Source organism: Perca fluviatilis, chromosome 1 (genome assembly GCF_010015445.1).
Source record: "Perca fluviatilis chromosome 1, GENO_Pfluv_1.0, whole genome shotgun sequence".
In the NCBI taxonomy this organism is placed as follows: domain Eukaryota; kingdom Metazoa; phylum Chordata; class Actinopteri; order Perciformes; family Percidae; genus Perca; species Perca fluviatilis.
Window position 1 is genome coordinate 9,568,827 of NC_053112.1, and position 19,643 is coordinate 9,588,469.

At 40.9% G+C, this 19,643-nt stretch overlaps 1 protein-coding gene across 1 annotated transcript; it reads right to left on the reverse strand.

The window, feature by feature from the left end:
* Nucleotides 1–9,615: 9,615 nt before the first annotated feature.
* On the reverse strand, nucleotides 9,616–19,140 carry atpv0e2 (ATPase H+ transporting V0 subunit e2). Its single transcript, XM_039801275.1, has 4 exons — nucleotides 18,929–19,140; nucleotides 17,581–17,628; nucleotides 12,083–12,181; nucleotides 9,616–10,296 (listed from the first exon to the last, which is right to left on the reverse strand). The coding sequence occupies exons 1-3, from the start codon at nucleotides 19,030–19,032 to the stop codon at nucleotides 12,088–12,090; spliced, it is 246 nt and encodes an 81-aa protein (XP_039657209.1). The 5' UTR covers nucleotides 19,033–19,140; the 3' UTR covers nucleotides 9,616–10,296; nucleotides 12,083–12,087.
* Nucleotides 19,141–19,643: the final 503 nt, after the last annotated feature.

Consider the following 19,643-nt stretch of genomic DNA (forward strand, 5'->3'; position numbering starts at 1 on the left):
CGGCCTCCACAGCCGGTTAACCACAACTTAAAAGTGACCACAAAGCTGCTCTTTCCTCGGTAAACTCACTTAGCGGTTCAACTTTTTGATAAACGTGAAGGTGATTGAGAAACCTATACTAAATCTTCCCTCATTGATAATTTGGTGGACAAAATATAAGAAACACCTCTCAGTTAAAACACAACACTTCAACTGCACCACAAACTACAGCTTAAAAAAATGATCATACAGTTGAATCATCACCTCTACAGCTGTTTCAACAAAAACGGAACATTATAACTTAATGAAGGGAGGTTTTATTGCAGGGCTGCTATATTAGACTTTAGGTGCACATATAGCAAATTGGGGTAACACTTTACTTGAAGGTATCTACATAAGAGTGACATGACACTGTCATGACACAGTCATGACACATGAACCCTAACCCTAACCAACTTGCCATGACAAAAAACGAATGACACTTACTATAAGAAGCGTTACGTCATAAGCTTTTAGGACTTGTTTATAATGTTTATGACACGTTCATGACAGTGTCATGTCACTCTTATGTAGATACCTTCAAGTAAAGTGTAACCCAAATTGGCAACTGAGTTTATATAAGAATGAGAAATGCAGAATTTAAAGGGGAACTATGCAGTGTTTTTTTTTTTTTTAGCTTAATTTACCTTAACGGTAGGGTTCCACACAACGAAATACCTCGCGAATTTGGGGCGTGGTTGCGAAAACAACATGCAAGTCCGCAACATTTTTTTAAATGTCCCGGGCTGTCAGAAGACAGGGCGGTAAAAATGCACAGCAGCAAACCATCGGTAAAATGTTAGCTCATAAATGCTCTGGTAACCTGGCTATGTAGCCTAGCTGCCTTGCTATGCTTACAATGAAATGCAATGTCCGAACATGCAAGCGTTGACCTGTTGGCTAGCTGAATCGTTTTGAGTGTTTAAACTATCTCCAGTGGTCTATTTGGTGGTGTGTTTTCCCTGTTTAAGTTTGTGTGACATATAAACAACAATCCGTGTTGCTACAAGTGTCAATGTTCGCCAACAAAACATGTAATCAAACAAATGCACAAGTAGCCTAGCTAGCTAGCTGCCCGGCTAGGCTACAATGAAATCCAATGTCCGAACATGCTAGCGATTAGCCTGTTGGCTAGCTGAAAAGTTTGAGTGTTTAAACTAACATATACAGTGATCTATTTAGCGGTGTATGTGCCCTAACTAAGTTTGTGTGTCATATAAAACACAATTCGTGTTGATAGAAGTACCGATGTTCGTGTAGAAACATTTTAATCACATCAACATTTTCATGATACGGCTCTGATAACCTCCACCATCTTTGTCAGACTTTTTTTGTAACTCCCGCCTCCAAACACAAACACACAGACCTGATTGGTTCTCGAGTGGTCCTCATTTGAATAAAGTTAAACTTTCGTCAACTTTATTTCGCTCCCCTCGGCGATTCGCTCTCATCTCGCTCAATCAGGGCGAATTTCGTCTCCATTCAACCTCAATGAGAGCAAAGCGAAATTTCGCTGTGTGGAAACCTACCGTTACTGAACAGCTTCGGAGTCATTGGGATGGTTATATGACTTTTTTTTCCCGAGTTGAATGGTGGTCGTCTTGCTCCCCCCTAGCGCCTGTGAGCGGAACAACCACCCTTGCAACTTTCGGCCGGCGACCCCCCGGCCTCAGCGCCAGGCAGTATGGCGTGATATCAGGTCTCGCGATGTAACGAATTGCTTCACGGCACTGCACACATACGCCCATTCAGGAACCGGCTAACAAGGTAGCAATGGAGTTTTTCACACTATCGTCATGGCTGAGCTGGCTAAAAAGAAGCAGAAAGCTAGGAAAGCATTGTTGGAGGAACAGAGAAAGAGGAAACGGCAGACTGACCGAGCGAGGAGTCAGACACAAGTAAACATAGGAGCTGCCAAATATCTATTCTGAACCTGTAGGGGGGGGGCTCTATAGAAAGACCTGCGAGAAAACTGCGAAGAAATGGCTAAAATTGCATAGCGCCTCTTTAACTCAACTCTCAACTCAACTCAACTTTATTTATAAAGCACTTTCAAAACCACAAGTGGAACCAAAGTGCTGTACATAAGGTATAAAAACATAAAAGCCTAAAAAACAATACAAACAAAACAAACAACTTACAAAGCATTATCAAATGCTAAGGAAAACAAATGAGTTTTAAGAGCACTCTGAAAAACCCCCAGAGAAGGACAGGTTTTTTTTTTAATCAAGGGGTTAAGCCAACTTCCACACAGCGTACCTCCTATGGCGCCATTTTGATGCTAGCAAGCCATCACCCAACGTTAGCATTCCATTGACTGCCATTCATTTTGACGTCACTTTGACAGCGAATAACTTTACATCTGAAGTGTTTAAAGACTCTATTTGTCCGTTGTTTATTTCTAAAGAAACACGACAATGTATAAAAGGCTCCATTACCTTGTACCTCACGTTATGGCTCCGTAGCAGGCGTTTTTGTAAAAATAGGCTATTGTGTCGTTTAGTAGAGGAATTACCGTATAGTACAGGAGAAGCTCGCAGGCAGTTTTGACTTACTTTAGCTGTTTAAGTTTAATTACTAATGTTAACTAGCATTTTAGTTAGCAATAATTAGCCTGTGCCCATGTTATCTCCTTACATATACCTACACTCTCCGTCTCTGCAAGATTGGGAATGATTGAGATTTCTCTTGGCACAGCTACCAGAAGACTTCCAACTTTCAGACAGGTTGCTCACGTCACATCTACGTTGTCTCTCTGTCTACACAGTTGGAGGCTGTGTAGTAACGCTCAGCGCTCACCGGAAAAGTGCTTCTAATATCCTTCACTGGTCTCCGTCCAGAGACACGGGATCTGTTGGTCCATTTCTTAATAAATATAGACCTATTTATCGCAACAATATATCTATGTTAGATCACAGCCTGTACATCCTCCTGGCAACCACTATCATCACAATTTAACATATTAGGGAGTAAGATTGCAGTTAATTTTTTTTAAAGGTCGTTTTTGGAGTTATGTTTACCTTATCTGAACTTATTGTTGTGTTGGTGATGTTGTTTATAGGGCTGGGTATCGCCAATGATTTTCCGAATCTGTTCTAGCTGTTCTATACATTTGCCTCTGACCACTTATATTCACATTATTGAGGATTATTTATCTATATTTTTGTCTATATCTATCTATATTATTATCTATGTTATATTTGCCGTTATGCTTCTGAATTTCCTTTTTTAGCTGTTAAATGTCACACTCAGTACACATCTTAATCGCAATGCTTCAATAACCAAATTTAAGGGCTCCTTATCAAAATGTCTATGCTAAAAAAGAACATCGGTATCAGCCTAGAAATCCTGTATCTGTCAGGGTCTACTTTTAAACATACTGTATATTTAAATTGAGGGATTAAATTCTGCATTATCAGGCTTGCAGCTGCTGATGAAAAGAAAACCCCCTCTATATAGGAGCTGGTGTTATTTAGGCCAGCTCATATAGCTGTTTGCATAAAGATTGTTAATGTACTCTTGGAGTAAAGCAGGTTGTCATGGCGCATTAAGCCACAATTTATGAATATTACAGAAGACAAGCTGTGGGCTGTGCGTTTATCTGTGCCTGTCAGTTATATGTGTAGGCCTGTAGGCTGTTTGTGTGTGTGCTCTTAAATAATGTGTAATAACTGGCATTCATCTGTTTAAACAGACATTTAGGCCAAAGTCTTGGATATATCATACTTAAAGGACAATACCGCCATTTCGAATAAGTGGGCTCTGTCCTCACTCCATTATCTTTCTTTCTCAGTTGTGACGCCTATCACAAAACACTGTCGCTTTTTTCAAAATGTCATGTAGATTTTATGGGCTGTTTACTCATTAATGAATCTGCATCTACTGAGACTGTGACTGCGCTGCACCACCACTCATTTATTCGCTGTTAAATTATGGATGGGTGTTTTTTTCCTCTTAGGTAATAATGCAGTGAGAGTAATTGTATATACAGTAACATAATCATAATTCAGCACAACAATGTGTGCTGAGCCCACATCCTGTGCGTACACGTTCAACACGTTGCATCATTATTTAGTTCCTGAACCTTTTTTAAGAATTTCTGCTCGAACATTTATTTCATTTAACACTGATAAAACAAGTATTTTAAAGCAAGAATGACATTTAGACCTCATTAAATCACAATTAACTCATGTCTTCCTGATTAAAATTACAACAAAGACTGACACAAAATACATTGATGTGGGCAAAAGACTATAGTTGAGGTCATGCGTTTAGCTGATCCAGGACCGTCACACTACTACGTTTCTGTAGTCCACGTGATATGCAGGTATATGCCTTATACACACTAAGAAAGCTCCATAATATCCGTATACCCACTTAAAAATGTGCAATGATACGTAACGACATAGTTTTGTGCCCGAACTTTCACTTTAGCTATTTGTTTTTTGCAAATACGGGTCGAGTTATGTGACCGCAAACCGAACAAATGCTGCAGAACGTGCAGAGAGACTATTGTAGTATACCCACTACAATAAACTAGACCAGTGGTTCTCAAACTTTTTACGCCACGTACCACTTAAGAATGTTAGGCTCTCTAAGTACCACCATTATGGCCCACATTAAAATAGAGCAGCATGGGGGCCCTGATTAGCTCACCTGGTAGAGCGTGCGCCCCATGCAGGCGTGTATTTTGAGGTCTTCGTTGTAAAGTTCTGCCGTTTCTTCCAGCAAAATACAGGTCTGCCTGATAGATGAGGTGAGCAAAATGAGCTTGAATGAGAATCATGCATGGGTGCCTCCCTGCGTCATTATTAAGAGTCTTGCGTGAGGGAGTCAACATTGTCCTTGATTGCCAAGGTAACTTCAACAAACTGCCTCTCTCACAGGCAGTGCAACAACATCAGCAAGAGATTCCACAGGAAGGGAAACATGCATCATATTTATTTTTCTCTTTTGCACAAACACAAACAGGACTCTAGACAGGACTCTAAGTCACTGGTTCCCAACCTTTTGGGGCTGATGACTCCCACAGCCATGTCAGATGAACTCAGTAGCCTACCCCTTCATCAATTCCTATGTTCCAAATGTATAACACTATTCATTAAATAAAAGTGGAAATTGTTAATGTTTTCATACTTGTTGAACTGTCAATATTTAGATTGCTGAATGTTTCAACCATTTATCCATTTTAGCTAACTATTTGAACGGTTTAGTCTGTAGGGCTACTTTAAGCTAACCATTTTAGCAACCTATGCAATAGTTTAAGTTAGCCGGATTATTTCTACGGTTTAGCCATTACTTTAAGATAACTATTTCAACTGTTTAGCCGTTACTTTTAGTTAACTATTTCAATTGTTTAGCTGTTACTTTTAGCTAACTATTTCAATTGTTTAGCTACTTTTAGCTAGTTATTTCTACCATTTATTCGTTACTTTAAACTAACTATTTACACTGTTCATCCATTACTTTTAGCTAACTATTTCAACTGTTTAGCCGTTACTTTTAGCTTACTATTTCAACTGTTTAGCCATTACTTTTAGCTTACTATTTCAACTGTTTAGCCATTACTTTTTGCTAATTATTTCTACCATTTATTCATTACTTTTAGCTAACTACCTGTTTCAACTTCTGCGCTCGCTTGCTAACTAGTTTTCCAGGACTCTTACAAACTGCAACAACTCGTGTTTAGGTGTACAGCTTATATATTGTTTTAATCAAATCATAATTTCAATTTTTTTTCTTCAAATTAGTCGAGCTACTCTACGATCTTTCCACGTATTCCCAAGTTGGGAATCACTGCGCTAAGTGACACAATGAACCTGTAACCTAATAAAGATATGTGTGTTTGTGTAGATGTGTGTAGGCCTACTTGTTATCGTGTCCTTGTGAGATAGGATTCAGTGTGCATTAAATGGTTGAGTTGAGTCATGCAAAGAAAACGTTTTCAGCGTTTTCATTGAAACCCACGTAAAATGTGTAATGTGTGTGTTAAAATCACAATTCACATGCATTCCAGCCTGCTCAGAAGAAATGTTCACAATGTCAAGGGAGCAGCAGGCTTGTATGAGACATATTTTTTATTGGGTGTTTCACATACAATTCCACTCACATTTACTTCACACCAATACAAGGTTGCATATAGGAATTTTGTAACCATGGTGACTTTGACCACACACACACACACACACACAAATTATAGGACTATCTCCATCTATGTTGCCAGGAATATTTAACAGATACGCAGCAGCCAGTTACCAAAAGAACTGAACAGATTTGTGAGAAAAAGAAAATCATTTTCCGGGTCAGTTCGCACGTCACCAGCGTGTTGTGGAGTGTTCACTACTTTAGTTCGGTGTGTTTGGCCGGGCGAGAACATTGCCATTTGTTGTCCAATGATTCACTGACACTGAGAATGTGACTCTGTCCTTTTGCCAGCTAACTGCAGCACGTTGCGTTATGAGTGGGATTGGGAATGTAATCCAAACCAACGACGGAAACAAACCCAAAGCACAAGGGTTTATGGGTACATCTGATAGCACGCAGTTCGTAGTTGGAAAGCTCGACAGAAGAAAATAGGAGTGAGAGCAAAACCACAGTCTTGACTGATGCTCATATTCAGCTTTTTCTATATGTGCTCTCGACTGGTATGAGCACCAGAGACCTAAACGCAACACTGAGCTTCAGTTACAGGTAGGGCTGACTAAGCCCAAATCGACCCATTATCGGTCATTTTGGTCTTAGTCGACTATAATTTCTTTAGTCAGTTAGTCGTGCTGAATGATTTATTTCCAAGAAACCTATGAGCACAGTTCTGGTAAACAACATTTAAAGTGGTGCTTTTGTGGAGAAACTCAGTTTTGCAGATGGTACGTGCCATGGACTGCAATTATGTTGCATTATATGAACTAAGAATTTCTTTAGCCCTAGTTACAGGACAGATTTGTGTAGACTCCCCGACAGCACCAACCATCTCTAACATAGCCGGTTGATATTTTACCAAACCTTTCGCCAACAGCTGAGCTACTTATGAGTCCACAAGCTGTAGTTCGCTTGAAATGGCAAACTAAATACTATCATTCTGGCAAGGAAAGCCTCACTCTCTTGGTGTGATCACACTCTATTTGACGTGGGTCCCTGCTTGTGTAACTGTAACTGTACGTTACGCTGCTGTACAGCCACTTTGAGGTGCATGCCACCACCGCAACTATCAAAGAGGGCTGGAGGAAAAGATACAAAGCAATTTGGTCTTTCTAAAAAGTAGCTGTATATTGATTTTGATTCTTTTTGGCTGAAGCAAAGTGGTTTTAGAGAAGAGGACAAAGAGGGACAGTGTTAAGGAAGGATGGGGGAGGGGGAGTGGGAAGGGACTCAGGGTTGGAGATGGGGAGTGTAAGGGAGAGACGTAGTTGTGGTAGTGGCTTGCAGCTGAGACTCTTAAAAGCAACCAGGAGGAGGCAGATGTGTCACACCAGCATCTTATTCAAAGTGAATGATAAATAGGCAACCTTGTTGCTGGAAGAGGGAACATAATATATATTGTTAAACAGATGTACCCAAGAACAACACACTTTGGCGGCGTTGGCAACTTGCCGTCCAACACCATCATGACCTTAACTTAATTTCTTACAAACTGTTTTGGATGTTTAGACTGCTATGAAGCATGCCGCTGTACTGTTTCTCTGCCCGTTAGTCTCGCGTTGTCAGCTCTATCTCCGCAGCGCTGTGGCGCAAGGTCTGGCTACACCACACATATATTCTTTAAACCAATCACAATCGTCTTGGGCGGTGCTAAGCTCTAGACGCAGCGACGGTGGTTCTGCAAAATAGTCTCAGGAAGGAATGTGTTTTGGTGGAACATTTGCACCCCGCAAAAGACAACGCTACATGAAATATTGAATTAAGTTAATTGTTCACGCAATACAGTAACGTGAGCTATTTAAATGAGCTGATACATGGTTAAACTTCATTTGCTCTTACTGGCATATCGCCGTGTGTACTTGGTCCACAGCAATCCCACCAATCGGTCCCAAAATGTCCGACTTAGAGAGGAAATGCTGTGAACATGTTCAGGTAAAAAGGAGAGTTCTCTGCGCTTCTGCAGACCACAGCAATCCGGAGCAACCAAGGCAGGACACAACAGTATAAAATAACAAAAAAATTGCCGTTGCAACACAGATGTCTTCTTACTATCGGCAATTTTTTTTGTTATTTCATGCTGTAAACATGTTCTTTGTAAATCTTTACAATCGTTCCCCGAAAGAACCAAGCAGGCCTGCCTTGCTGCGCGATCCAACTTTTCTTTAAAAAGTGCCATGATCAGCGTGTAGCTTGCAAGCTCGAAGTTTGTTGTTGTTTTATGAAGAGAACGCATTTTGTTTCAGAACTGCAACCCACAGGAGGTGAACATCCTGGAAATATAAATCCAGACTATCTTCCCATCAACTGATCTGAGCTAGCTGGCCACGTTGCTGCAGAGAGGATGGTACGTCAACGCTTTAGGCAAGAAATTCACATATACTTGGAGGTTTATGCCTCGACGCAGAGGTCCAGGGTTCAAATCTAACCTGTGACCATTTCCTGCATGTCTTCCCCCCTCCTCTCCGCTGTCCTGTCAAATAAAGGCGGAAAAAGCCCAAAAAATAATCTTTAAAGAAATAACCTTGACCTCTGGCGATGCACACAAACTTCCAAAGCTCCACTCACATGCATGTGTACGGATTAACGTGCACTCTCCTGCATACAGGGCAGCACAGTTAGTACAGTACAGTCAGCACATGCTGTAAATGTAGTTCCAATGATAAGTCTTGCTCTTATGAACACAGGATTTGAAGCCAACATTTGGGTTTTTGGTTTCCCAGACTGGACTTTTACGGTAAATTAGATTAATATGTTTTTTTTTTTGGAAAAACCCAGCATGTCTTACTTTCTATCCGCAGAAAACAATTAATTATTTAGCCCAATCGACATCAAACTACAAACTACAGATTGACCGCGCTTTGATCTGATATACTGGGACATTGTTGGCCTTTGATTAAATATCCAACGTCAGCCAGGCAGAGGCATCCACCACTGATATAAACGGGGGTTTCCAACAGATTACAGCTACTGAAAATCTCTTGAAAACAAGCAGTGAATGAACACTTTGTTTTGTTAAATGCACTTTTCTTTCCCATTGCTTTGTTTTCTACTATGTGAATCCATTAAAAAGCGGCTCTTTTCTCTGCTACTCTGCTACTGAAAAGCTTTAGCTTTTTAGTTCAAATGATGCATTTGCTGTACAGGCTGATTATAAGGGAAAAGTACTTGAACAATGAAAGATGGTGGATATTATGGCCAAATCTATCAGCAGCTTCCAGCAGCTTCAATCCAAAGAAACATGTCCCTACAGTACAGCCTACAGTACATCTGTACACAAGCTGGCATGAATGGGCAGGATTTCATCAAAAAAAAAGGGGGTCTAGTGGAAAGGGACAGAATTGGGCGATGAGATCACCATGGCAACGAGAACCTCCGCGGTGAAGAGCATGGGGGAGTTGGGGAGTTTCATGCTGAAGTGGTCTAAAGTGGAGGGAATCGCTCTTCAATTTCATGGTTTTGGGAGATTCTCATGGCCGCGGCCCAAGCACTCACAGTAATGAACTCTTCACACACACACACACACACACACACACACACTCTCACACCATTACATCACAGATAATAACAGTTATATAACAAGACCGTGTGGACACTGAGGTAAATTACGACGCGCTTACATCAGTGTCCGTTGGTCAAAATAAATACAAATACTGAGAAATGAATGTTCCCTGATGGCGGTGACACAGAAATGTAAACCAACGCAAATTAAACTAAAGTACCAAAAGATTGCACATTTCACAGACAGAAGATTAATATCTACTCCTAACAGATGACAACGGTTTCACTGGAAATCATTTGGACCAGTAAAAAAATAAATAAAAATAAAACCCACTCAATGCTTTCCTCTGATTTGTTCGCGTTGCGTTGTATCTGGGTCACAAGATGTATTCTTCTCCTTGTTTTAAAACCCACAACATGTGTCTTAATACACTCTAAATCTTCAATTCCAGGTACTGTACATAATTGTAAATATTTCCAAAGGTTGCAAAGAAAACCGACTTTTTCATTAAGTCTGCAGATTGTGTGTGTGTGTGTGTGTGTGTGTGTGGGGGGGGGATGTTGAACGGTTAGGAGTTATTTTGAAATAAAGTCCAGCCAACCACGAGACAGGAATGAAGAGAGGCAGCACGTCACACAGTCCTGGAACAGTGAGAAAAACAGAGGTCAGCACAACAGGAATCAACTTAACCCTTGTGCATCACTAGGGACATGGTTGGCTTTTTAATTTTTTGTTGATGCATATGGCATACATTTTGGCAAGGATGTGAGATTTTTTTTCTCCAATTTTTTTAACCAGTATTACCTCTATTAATTTGTAATAATTGCGGAGGCCGTCTGTGATCTTAATCCCGTGCGAATCTGCCATGTCTGTAATTTGTTACAGTTCCACGGGGGAGTTAGGATCAGGACTGATGTTGGTTCAAAATGTAACTCAGTGAAAGTGGAAAATAGTAGTGTAATAGTAAGTATTTTTTATATTTTTTTAGGTTATTTCCTTACGAGCAGTACTATTGACTGTAAGCGTGAAAGCAGGATAAGAAATAGCTAAGTACGGCGCCTGGGTAGCTCACCTGGTAGAGCAGGCGCCCACATATAGAGGTTTACAGCTGGAACTCACCGCACGCGTGTATAGCAGCGTAGCGCAGCTATTTTTTATTTCAGCGCCCATGTTATGCAATCTGTCCGGCCACACCAGGCGCGTAGCGTCCACGTAGCGACAGTTTCGGCGTCTCCCAGGGGCGATTCCAGGACTTTTTAAGTGGGGTGAAACGGGGGACCAATAATCAGTCAAAGTGGGCCCGGGGGATTTGATCAAAATACAGCTTAGAAATATAGGAAATATTGGATAGGACAGAATAACACAATGTAATTTTGCTAATGTTTCTACTTCTAAACTGTCCTCAAAATGTCTACAAAGTACACAGTTGCCATACAATGTGTGTTTAATGTATATATCCATTTGCCAAATGGAAAGGCAGCGATTGGCAGAACAGGCAGCAAAGTGACAGTACTCTGATCCAATGGAAATCACATTTGTCAGATTGACAGCACTCTAGCCCAATGGATTGGGGGGAGTGGGGGCAATCATATTCCTCTAGACCCGCCCCTTGCGTTTCCTCTATTTCTACGCGTGCGTTTGTGTCAAGACAGGTAGGTAATCACATACAGGAAGACCACAGTCCATTAGCCCAAAAACGGTGACTTAGCGCGGGTATGGAGTGCTGTGGACTGCCAGCCTAACGGAGCTCAATCGAGCTCACAGCAGGCCGGGGTCTGTGAAGGAAGGCAGGCCGGGCGGCGAGGCAACAACCCAGACAGCACCGGGCGCTGAACTCCAACACACAGTCGGACAAAATTTGCAATTAGCCATCCATTTTCGTAAAGCAGCCCATATTTGAGCTTTACATTGATTTCTCGCATAAAAAAGTTTCAGAAGTGAATTTTGTAATGGAATAGCAGAGATCTGCCTGACCTAGATTCAGAAGACTACCTGATCTCAGGTCAGTTGTGTAGCCTATGTAAATGTTGGGGCGTGACCGTTCTCTTAATACACCCACGGGCGTGACAAAGTTACAGGTCTTGGGAGGCTGACGTAAGCTTCCAGCTTTGGTGAGATTCGCCCGTTTTCAGCGGCGGTTTCAAAATATGAGATTTTCATAGTAAAGTCGTTATTCAACTATGACAGGGTAAAATCGGTTTTGCATTCTATCACCCCTTTAAAAGTGCCATTTTTTTTTTGATTTCACTCAGCTCATTTTCTTCATGGAGTTGAGAAATATTCACGCCTGAAAGCCACTTCTGTCACTGTGGACAGTTTAGTGGCGGCGATTGCTGTTTCCACTGCTCTTAGAGAGATAAATTGAGTTTTTTTTTTTTTATTTGCACGCGGCCCGAGGAACCACAAACGGTTGGTATGAAGACTCACCTTGTTTACTCCCAGAAGTAGCGCAGATACCATATAGTTTCATTCTTCAGCTGAGGGCCAAACAGAGGGTTGGCTTGGGCCAGAATGGCTATCAACCAACTGAGTAAAGAGAATAAAAAAACAGAAAAGATTATCAACTTTGTTCAATCTCTTCTGTTAATACAAAGGCACAATGTATGATTCATCTCATCGACGAAAAGCTCTATCCGCGTCACATTCTCATTAGGGGCCGAGCCCCCCTTAAAGTCAGGTTCTAGAATCGCCCCTGCTGTGCTGTGTATGTCAAATAAAATCTGATCTAATCTAATCTGATGTCTGAAGAGGCCGAGGACCTGAGAGACTCCAACAACTTTCAACTATTTTAAGTCTCCAAGCAGTGATTTAGAGGTCTTAATGAATGTGAACATTATTTTATCACCGTATTACAGCTTTTCGCAGTCGCTTTGGTACATTTCTCTGAAATTTCTCAAAACTACCTGTTCGATCTTCACATCATTGTGTCACTTGTGCGCATCAAAAAAGCAGTTTCTCATTTCTTTGAACACGTTGCAAATGCTTTGGTACGTCCATGCAAATGATGATGTACAATTCTCGGCTGTTTCCTACATTATCAATTGTCAGTGACAATCATGTTGATCAAACTGTATTATAATGGGTCTCTGTTGAATAGTCTCACCCCCCCTATAACATTTAGGCATTAGTTCATAGCTTAAGTCTTTACATGCAAAATGGTTGAACAAGCATATTTCTATACATTTCCATTAGACTTTTTTTCTAAATCTGTCCTGAATTAATACATTACTCCCAGGTGAATCTTGACTTTCTCAAACGAAGGTGCATCTCATGAACCATCAACTGGCACATATATACGGTATATAGCAATGTTACAATGAACATCAGGAGGTGTAGGAAGACTGCACTGTAATTCCTATAGCGCTGCATGTACAGTTTTCCCTAAGGAGATTGTCCGATGTTCACATTTCTTATTTTTTTTCTTTGTGCTATGCAGTGCTGTCTTTTCCTTTCTGTACCGCAATGACATGGTCTGTCAACAAATTACAGTACAAACAGTAAAAAGCGTAAATGTGAATCTTGTCCAGTCTCTTGCAATCAAACTCCCACGTACACTGAGGTGTAACCTACATTTTACAATAACGGTCATCAAAACGTTAGCCATAGTTTACATCAGAACATCCCTCCAGAGTACACTGTTATACTGACAACATGACTAAGCAATTTTGACTTACTTGTCTTATCTGTACACAATGACACAAGGACTTGTCATTCTGATGGCACTGACATGTTCATTGACACAGATATTTTTTCACAGGATTTTGAGCAAGAGACTGTCTTTTTGCAGGTAATTCATGTTTTTTTGCTATTTGTACGAATTGTTTTGAGAAATGCACTTACTGTTGTGCAAATGTCGAGGGTGATTCGAGAAATGTACCAAAGCGACTGAGAAAAACTGTAATCCGAAGTGATCGTCTGTTGCCTTGCAAGGCTACTAATGAGTTCAACCTGCAGGCTGACCTGGATGCAGCCACGTTTTCTTAACAACCTGGCTGTCATCATTACCACTGCGAATTCACACACAACAAGACATGGTGCAGATGGTTCAAACGAAGCAGAAGTTGTCTGACGGCCTGTAGTTCTTTGGCCCATCTGGACTGAAGCAGTTTCCAGCGCTTACGTCCACAGTCTCTACAATAATGGTGGTGAATACCATGCCATTATAACCTTAATGTAGGTCAAACACTAAAAGATGAGTGTAAGCTTCATCTCTATTTCCAGGACTTTAAGTCAGGCATATTGTTGGCCACCTATTACAGGACCCAGCTAGGAAGAATCTACAAAGGACATGTTATTATGGAACCCACGCAACTTCTAGGCAAGACCCGCCCTTCAATAGCATTCACACACTACTACTGGCCAGGTGTCCATGCTTACGCAAGGTAACGGAACCCGATTTGTTCAGGTCCTGTCCCCTGACCAGTAGGCTATCCTAACCTAAACCACTCGAGGTCAATGCCTAACCCCAACCAATCGCGCTGCTTCATAGGGCGGGACTTGCCTAGAAGTTACGTGGGATCCATAAAAACGCACAAAGGAGCCTTATAGCGCGTTCCATTTACTTCGGACCTCGGAAACTGAAGCAGGGAATGACGTCACAGACACCCGAGTGGAATGCGTTCCATTTAAAAGTCAGATTTTCATTGTTTTCACTAGCTCTAGCCAGGTTAGCCATTGTTAGCAATACCAGTTTATAACAACGCGTTACGCTGTGCATACAAACAGCGTAACAACAATGATTCCAGCTTCTTAAATGTGAATATTGTCCAGTGTCTTCACTCCTCTGTGGCAGGAAGCTGAATACCTTTGAGGGACGTCATCTTGGGCTTGACGACACCGACATCTGACTTTTTATATAGCAAACGACTAATCGCTTAATAATCTATAATCTCTAATCGAGAAAATAATCGACAGATTCATCGACTATGGAAATAATCGTTAGTTGCAGCCCTGGTTTGTTCCAGGCCTATTTGACTATATTATATTAGCATTTAAAAAATGTTGAAAGTAATAAACAGGCACAGCAAGAACGAGAAGAGCTTATGTACAGGATTTCAACAACACACAGTAACAATTGAAGGTATCGTTAAGAAGGCATACTGCGAGTTGCATAAGAAGAGACCCATACAGCGTGATCCATTTCTCAGCTAATCCGAGTTCTCCAGTTGGAACTAATCCCTAAAAGCACATATATTTTTTGCACAATGAATCTTTTTTCTTTTATCAGCATTGTGTACTCCTTCTTTATCCCTCTGCTTCCATTCAAGCTCCTCCGACTCATCCAGGTACATCATTTCCAAACTAAACCTAATACCATGCAGGCTTCTAAAATTTGAGAAAATGAGGGTTGAGGTAACTCTCTGAAGGAGCTGGGGCTCCCTCTAGTGGCGAAGTGATAATCCTGCGTACACATACTGCTTCTAGCACTCTCACACTGTTTCTTCATCACTTCATCTGCATAGCCATGTCTGCAAAAAAAAATGTCATTGATGTGGATCTTTTTCAACAACTCAACTCAGTCCTACACATCTTTTTCTGGATAATTTGAGAGACAGACTTCAGGGTTATATGAGCTTGTTGGTTTCGTGGTTTCTCCTTTAATATCATTCAAATAAATGTAAAACCAGACTGATCTCATAAAGTGGTGTATGTATGACACGCCAATTCGTATGCCATTGTGGCGCGTTATCAAGACGCATAATCGCTTTATAGCGTGTTTATCAACGCCGTTCGGCCGCCATTGACCTACATTACGTGTGAATTATCGCCGTAGCGAGTAGTATGAAAGGACTTATGTCCGCGGAAGGAGGCTGGCTGTGGTGGCAGATGGGTAAAACACAGGAGTTTCACCCAGGAGAGCCAGGATCGTGTCCCGCGTGTGCCGTTTATCAACCGTTTTTTTTCCTTTTTTTTCCCCCAATGTTTCTTTCCTAAATCCAACCGTTTATTGTTTTCCTAAGTGTGTGACGTTGGTCATGTTTTTGTCGTTTTTTTTTGTCGTTTTTTTGTGTTACTAAAGCCTTTCCCAATGTTCTTTTCCTAAACCCAACTTTTTTGTTTACATGCGTGTGACGTTGTTCTCGGCACGTTCTCGCGATAACACGCCACATGGATGTATGTTTACATCAGCTGTATACAGCGTAGTCATACACGTGGATAGCTCAAAAGGCGTACAGATAACACGCCATTTGGCTTTAGGAAAGTGGCGTGTATGTTTACGCAAAGTCATGATGCCATGTTGTTAAATCTATTAAAAGGTGCCCTGCTACACGTATGTCATTACTTTGTGGTAATGTCTGAAGTTCTACCATAGACTGTAAAAAAATTTGTGGAAAAAATGCCTTGGTTACCTTGTTTCAAGCCATTCTAGCGCGGTATAGAAAGCCTACAGGAAGACTCGATTTCTGCCAGTTCTCATTAATATTCAACGAGCTAAGCTGTTTGAATCTGACTGGCTAACAGCTAGCCAATGAGAGCCTGGCTGTCAGAATCCTTTACCCAGCCCAACTGGGCGAGCTCATGAATACTAATGAGCTCAGGCAATATGATGTCAGACTGACCAGCTTTTGTAATTGGCCTGATTTCTCTGCTTCATTTTCACATTCACAACATAACACAAACACATATGGACCTAACAGATTTCAAAAAATTCTGTATCGCAGGGCACCTTTAAATATCTTGCATCTACTGTCCACAGCTGTCAATTTCTCTTGCGGGTTGTTTCAGTATAGGAGCGGTAGAGCTGCAGCTAGGGCTGAACAATATATCGTTTTTTTTATCGTCATGGCAACATCAACTGGCATAATATACACATCGCGAAAGGCTCCGATGTATCATGAAACAAGCAGAGATTTGTTGTGTTAGTTGAAAGAAAATATCAGTAGAAAACTGCACGTCGTTCTTTTTTTTTGTGGTGCATTTTATATTCAATTCAATGTTCAATTGGTTCAATAAAAGGGAAAAGATATCCTTTCATTTGTTTTCAAATTCAGCAAACTATTTGTTGTGTTACAGCAGAATCCTGAAAGCAGCAGAAATGCAGAACAAGGTTATCGCACATTTTCCTCATATCGTGCAGCCCTAGCTGCAGTTTTTTTTAAATTAATTTCTGATACTCTTTACCTTTCAGACACTTTCAGAAATCCACTGAAGCTGAGTGTGTGACTACTGTACACTCACAGCCTCACCTGGAAGCCATCTGATTTAAAAGCACTTGGGAAAAAAAATGTTTTTCATGTAACTACACTCACTAGTCATTCATAGAGGTTAGAGGAAACACTTTAAAAAGGTCCAATGTGTGGGAATTTCTCCCATTTAGTGTTGAGATCGTATATCGCAATCAACTCTCTCGCGCCACGCAGTTCAAAGTACGTATTCCAGCTACGGTAGCCTTCACGCTTCAAAAAGCCGGTCTCTTGCTCTTTTCAATCTCCTTTTTCTTTTTCTGGGCGAAGAAGAAGAAGACTCCTCTTCCTGAAATTTGGATTTTGAATACGTGTGGTCCTCCGTGTTTCCTTCTTCAAACTTGCCGGGGGCCGGGAAGCTACGATACCCGTTAGCAGCATTAGCAGCAGCTGTGAGTTTATCATGTGACAGCGAAAATGCGAAAGGTGGAGCAGTATGTCCTGTATGTCCCTTACCGGCTACCGTATTTCAAGATGGAGCATGAATATGGAGCGTCTACCCCAGTTCATGCGAACGCAAACGTAAAATTTAAAGCCAATAGGAATACTTGGAATTGATGGTGGTGGTAAATATTCATGAAAAAGGACAAGTTTGTGAACCAGCAACACAGATTTTGATAACGAACAACTAAAAACGTTACACACTTGACTTTTACATTTGCAGTGTTTTAAAGTTAAAAGTCACATGCAACATGCAACAGGACAGCAGCTTCGCTACAAAGAAGAAGAGTTTGTACTTACAACAAGTAACAGCAGACCGCTGTGAGGATGAGACTGGTGACAATCACACTGTCAGAGAAGACAGAGAGGAAGTTTAAATAAACTCAGTATGAATAGAATATGATATAATATCAGCGGCAAAAACCAAACGTACACAATGCCGCAAAAGCAACCAGGTTAACAGTAGGTGCCATACATACAACTGGCTAACAACAGTAAGGTACAAATAAAAAAATAAAACAAATACACATGCCATGCATCCATATCACCCTCTCCTTTCTTCCAATCTGTTTTCAAATGAACTACATAACGTAACAGTCATCAAGATAATTGCAGTGAGGTCATATAGGCCTAATTATGTCACTTGGAGTAGGTCCAGGTGTCTTACAAAACAAACAGAAGAGGACATTTAGCATTATGTCCTTATTGGTCTACTTCACACTGTGTTAAACTCAAGGCTCGGGGGCCGAATCCGGCCCCTTGCAGATTTTGATCCGGCCCGCATATCAATTTAGGTTCACAATAAATTTTGGCCCACCTAGTTTTTTTTAGCTTTTTCAATGTTTTGATGCTTTTCCTGAAGTTGTTGTCGCTTTTGCCGACGCTTTTGGCCCGTTTTCTGCCGGGGATTTTTCGATGTTTTTGTCGCTTTTTTCGACCTTTTTTGTCGCTTTTTCTTTAATGTCTATGTTACATTTTTTTGTGTCTTTATGTTGACCAAACTGTAAGTGAGAAGGCTATATGAGATATGCAATAATACAGTCAAAGATCTTTTTTGATGAAATAAAAGCATGTGAACAAACTAAATGTCCGGCCCTTGATGTGACTCTTATTTTCCAGTGTGGCCCTCTGGGAAATTGAGTTTGACACCCCTGGTCTACTTGAATAGTTTATTTTGTAACTTGATTAGTGAGCCAGTGTGGCTTCAGCATCACTGTTACTCCCATGCACAAGACTCACAATTCAGCCTTTTTTCAACATTAAAAACCAAACTCTATTATGCTCTGTTAAGAACTGACCCTTTAACCTTACTGCCTTTCGCGTGTGTGTGTGTGTGTGTGTGTGTGTGTGTGTGTGTGTGTGTGTGTGTGTGTGTGTGTGTGTGTGTGTGTGTGTGTGGCGAATGGATGGATGGAAGGAAGCAGAGGATGTTGGGATGGACGCAAGATGACGCTCAGGGCCTCCATCACACGAGCGCACGCTCGTGCGTTCATAAAGGTGCTATGCAGCTGAGTGCGGAGTAAACATTGATTTAGGATAATTAAATATAAACGTGTGTGTGAATTTTAACGTTATCGTATAAAATGAAAGGAAACGCTCAATAATCAACCGTTAATTGCAGCAAATAAACGGCAGCGAGCCCACCTACCCCCGGTTGGGTCCTTTAGGCACTAGAAACGGAGCCACGACGCCCACCAGGGCCCACAGCGTGGTGAAGCAGATCATGGGCAGGGCGAGAGAGTGAGAAACCATGGCTCCGGCTCACAGAAAACCAAAAATATGGAAGAATTAATGTCGGTTTGTCCTCTTGGAAAATAAAGCGCATCAATGGCTGCTGAGCCAGCCAGTCGCTTCCACAGTGTCCCCGCCCAGTTAAGCCGATTCGACATATAATTGGTGCAGACCCAGGAGACAGTGGATTCTGATTGGTTCATCCGTCTGTCTATTTGTATTACAGTGAGAGGGGATTGGATTGGACGGCTGTTTGTGACAGCAGGTTGCAGGCAAGTGTTTTTTTTTTTTCTTCATCTTCATCACAAACATAAAGATAATACAACTTTTTTTAAATCACAATCCTGCCGTTTTTACAATTACCAAATTCAAATAAAGTTGTTGGATTTGAATTGTAAATATCAGTTTCTTCCTCTTTCTTTTTTAAAATGAAGATATTTATTGCTACAGCCTGATTCGTATATAAGAATGCAAATCTTTGTATTATATATATATATTTTTTTTTTTTGGTATATTGTTTATCGAGTTATATTTACTATTAAGAAGTTTCTAGCCTTATTTGGACCTTAATATATATTCTTATTGTCCCTATCAAACAATTAAAAAAGAAAGAAGTAAAATTGAAAGTGCAC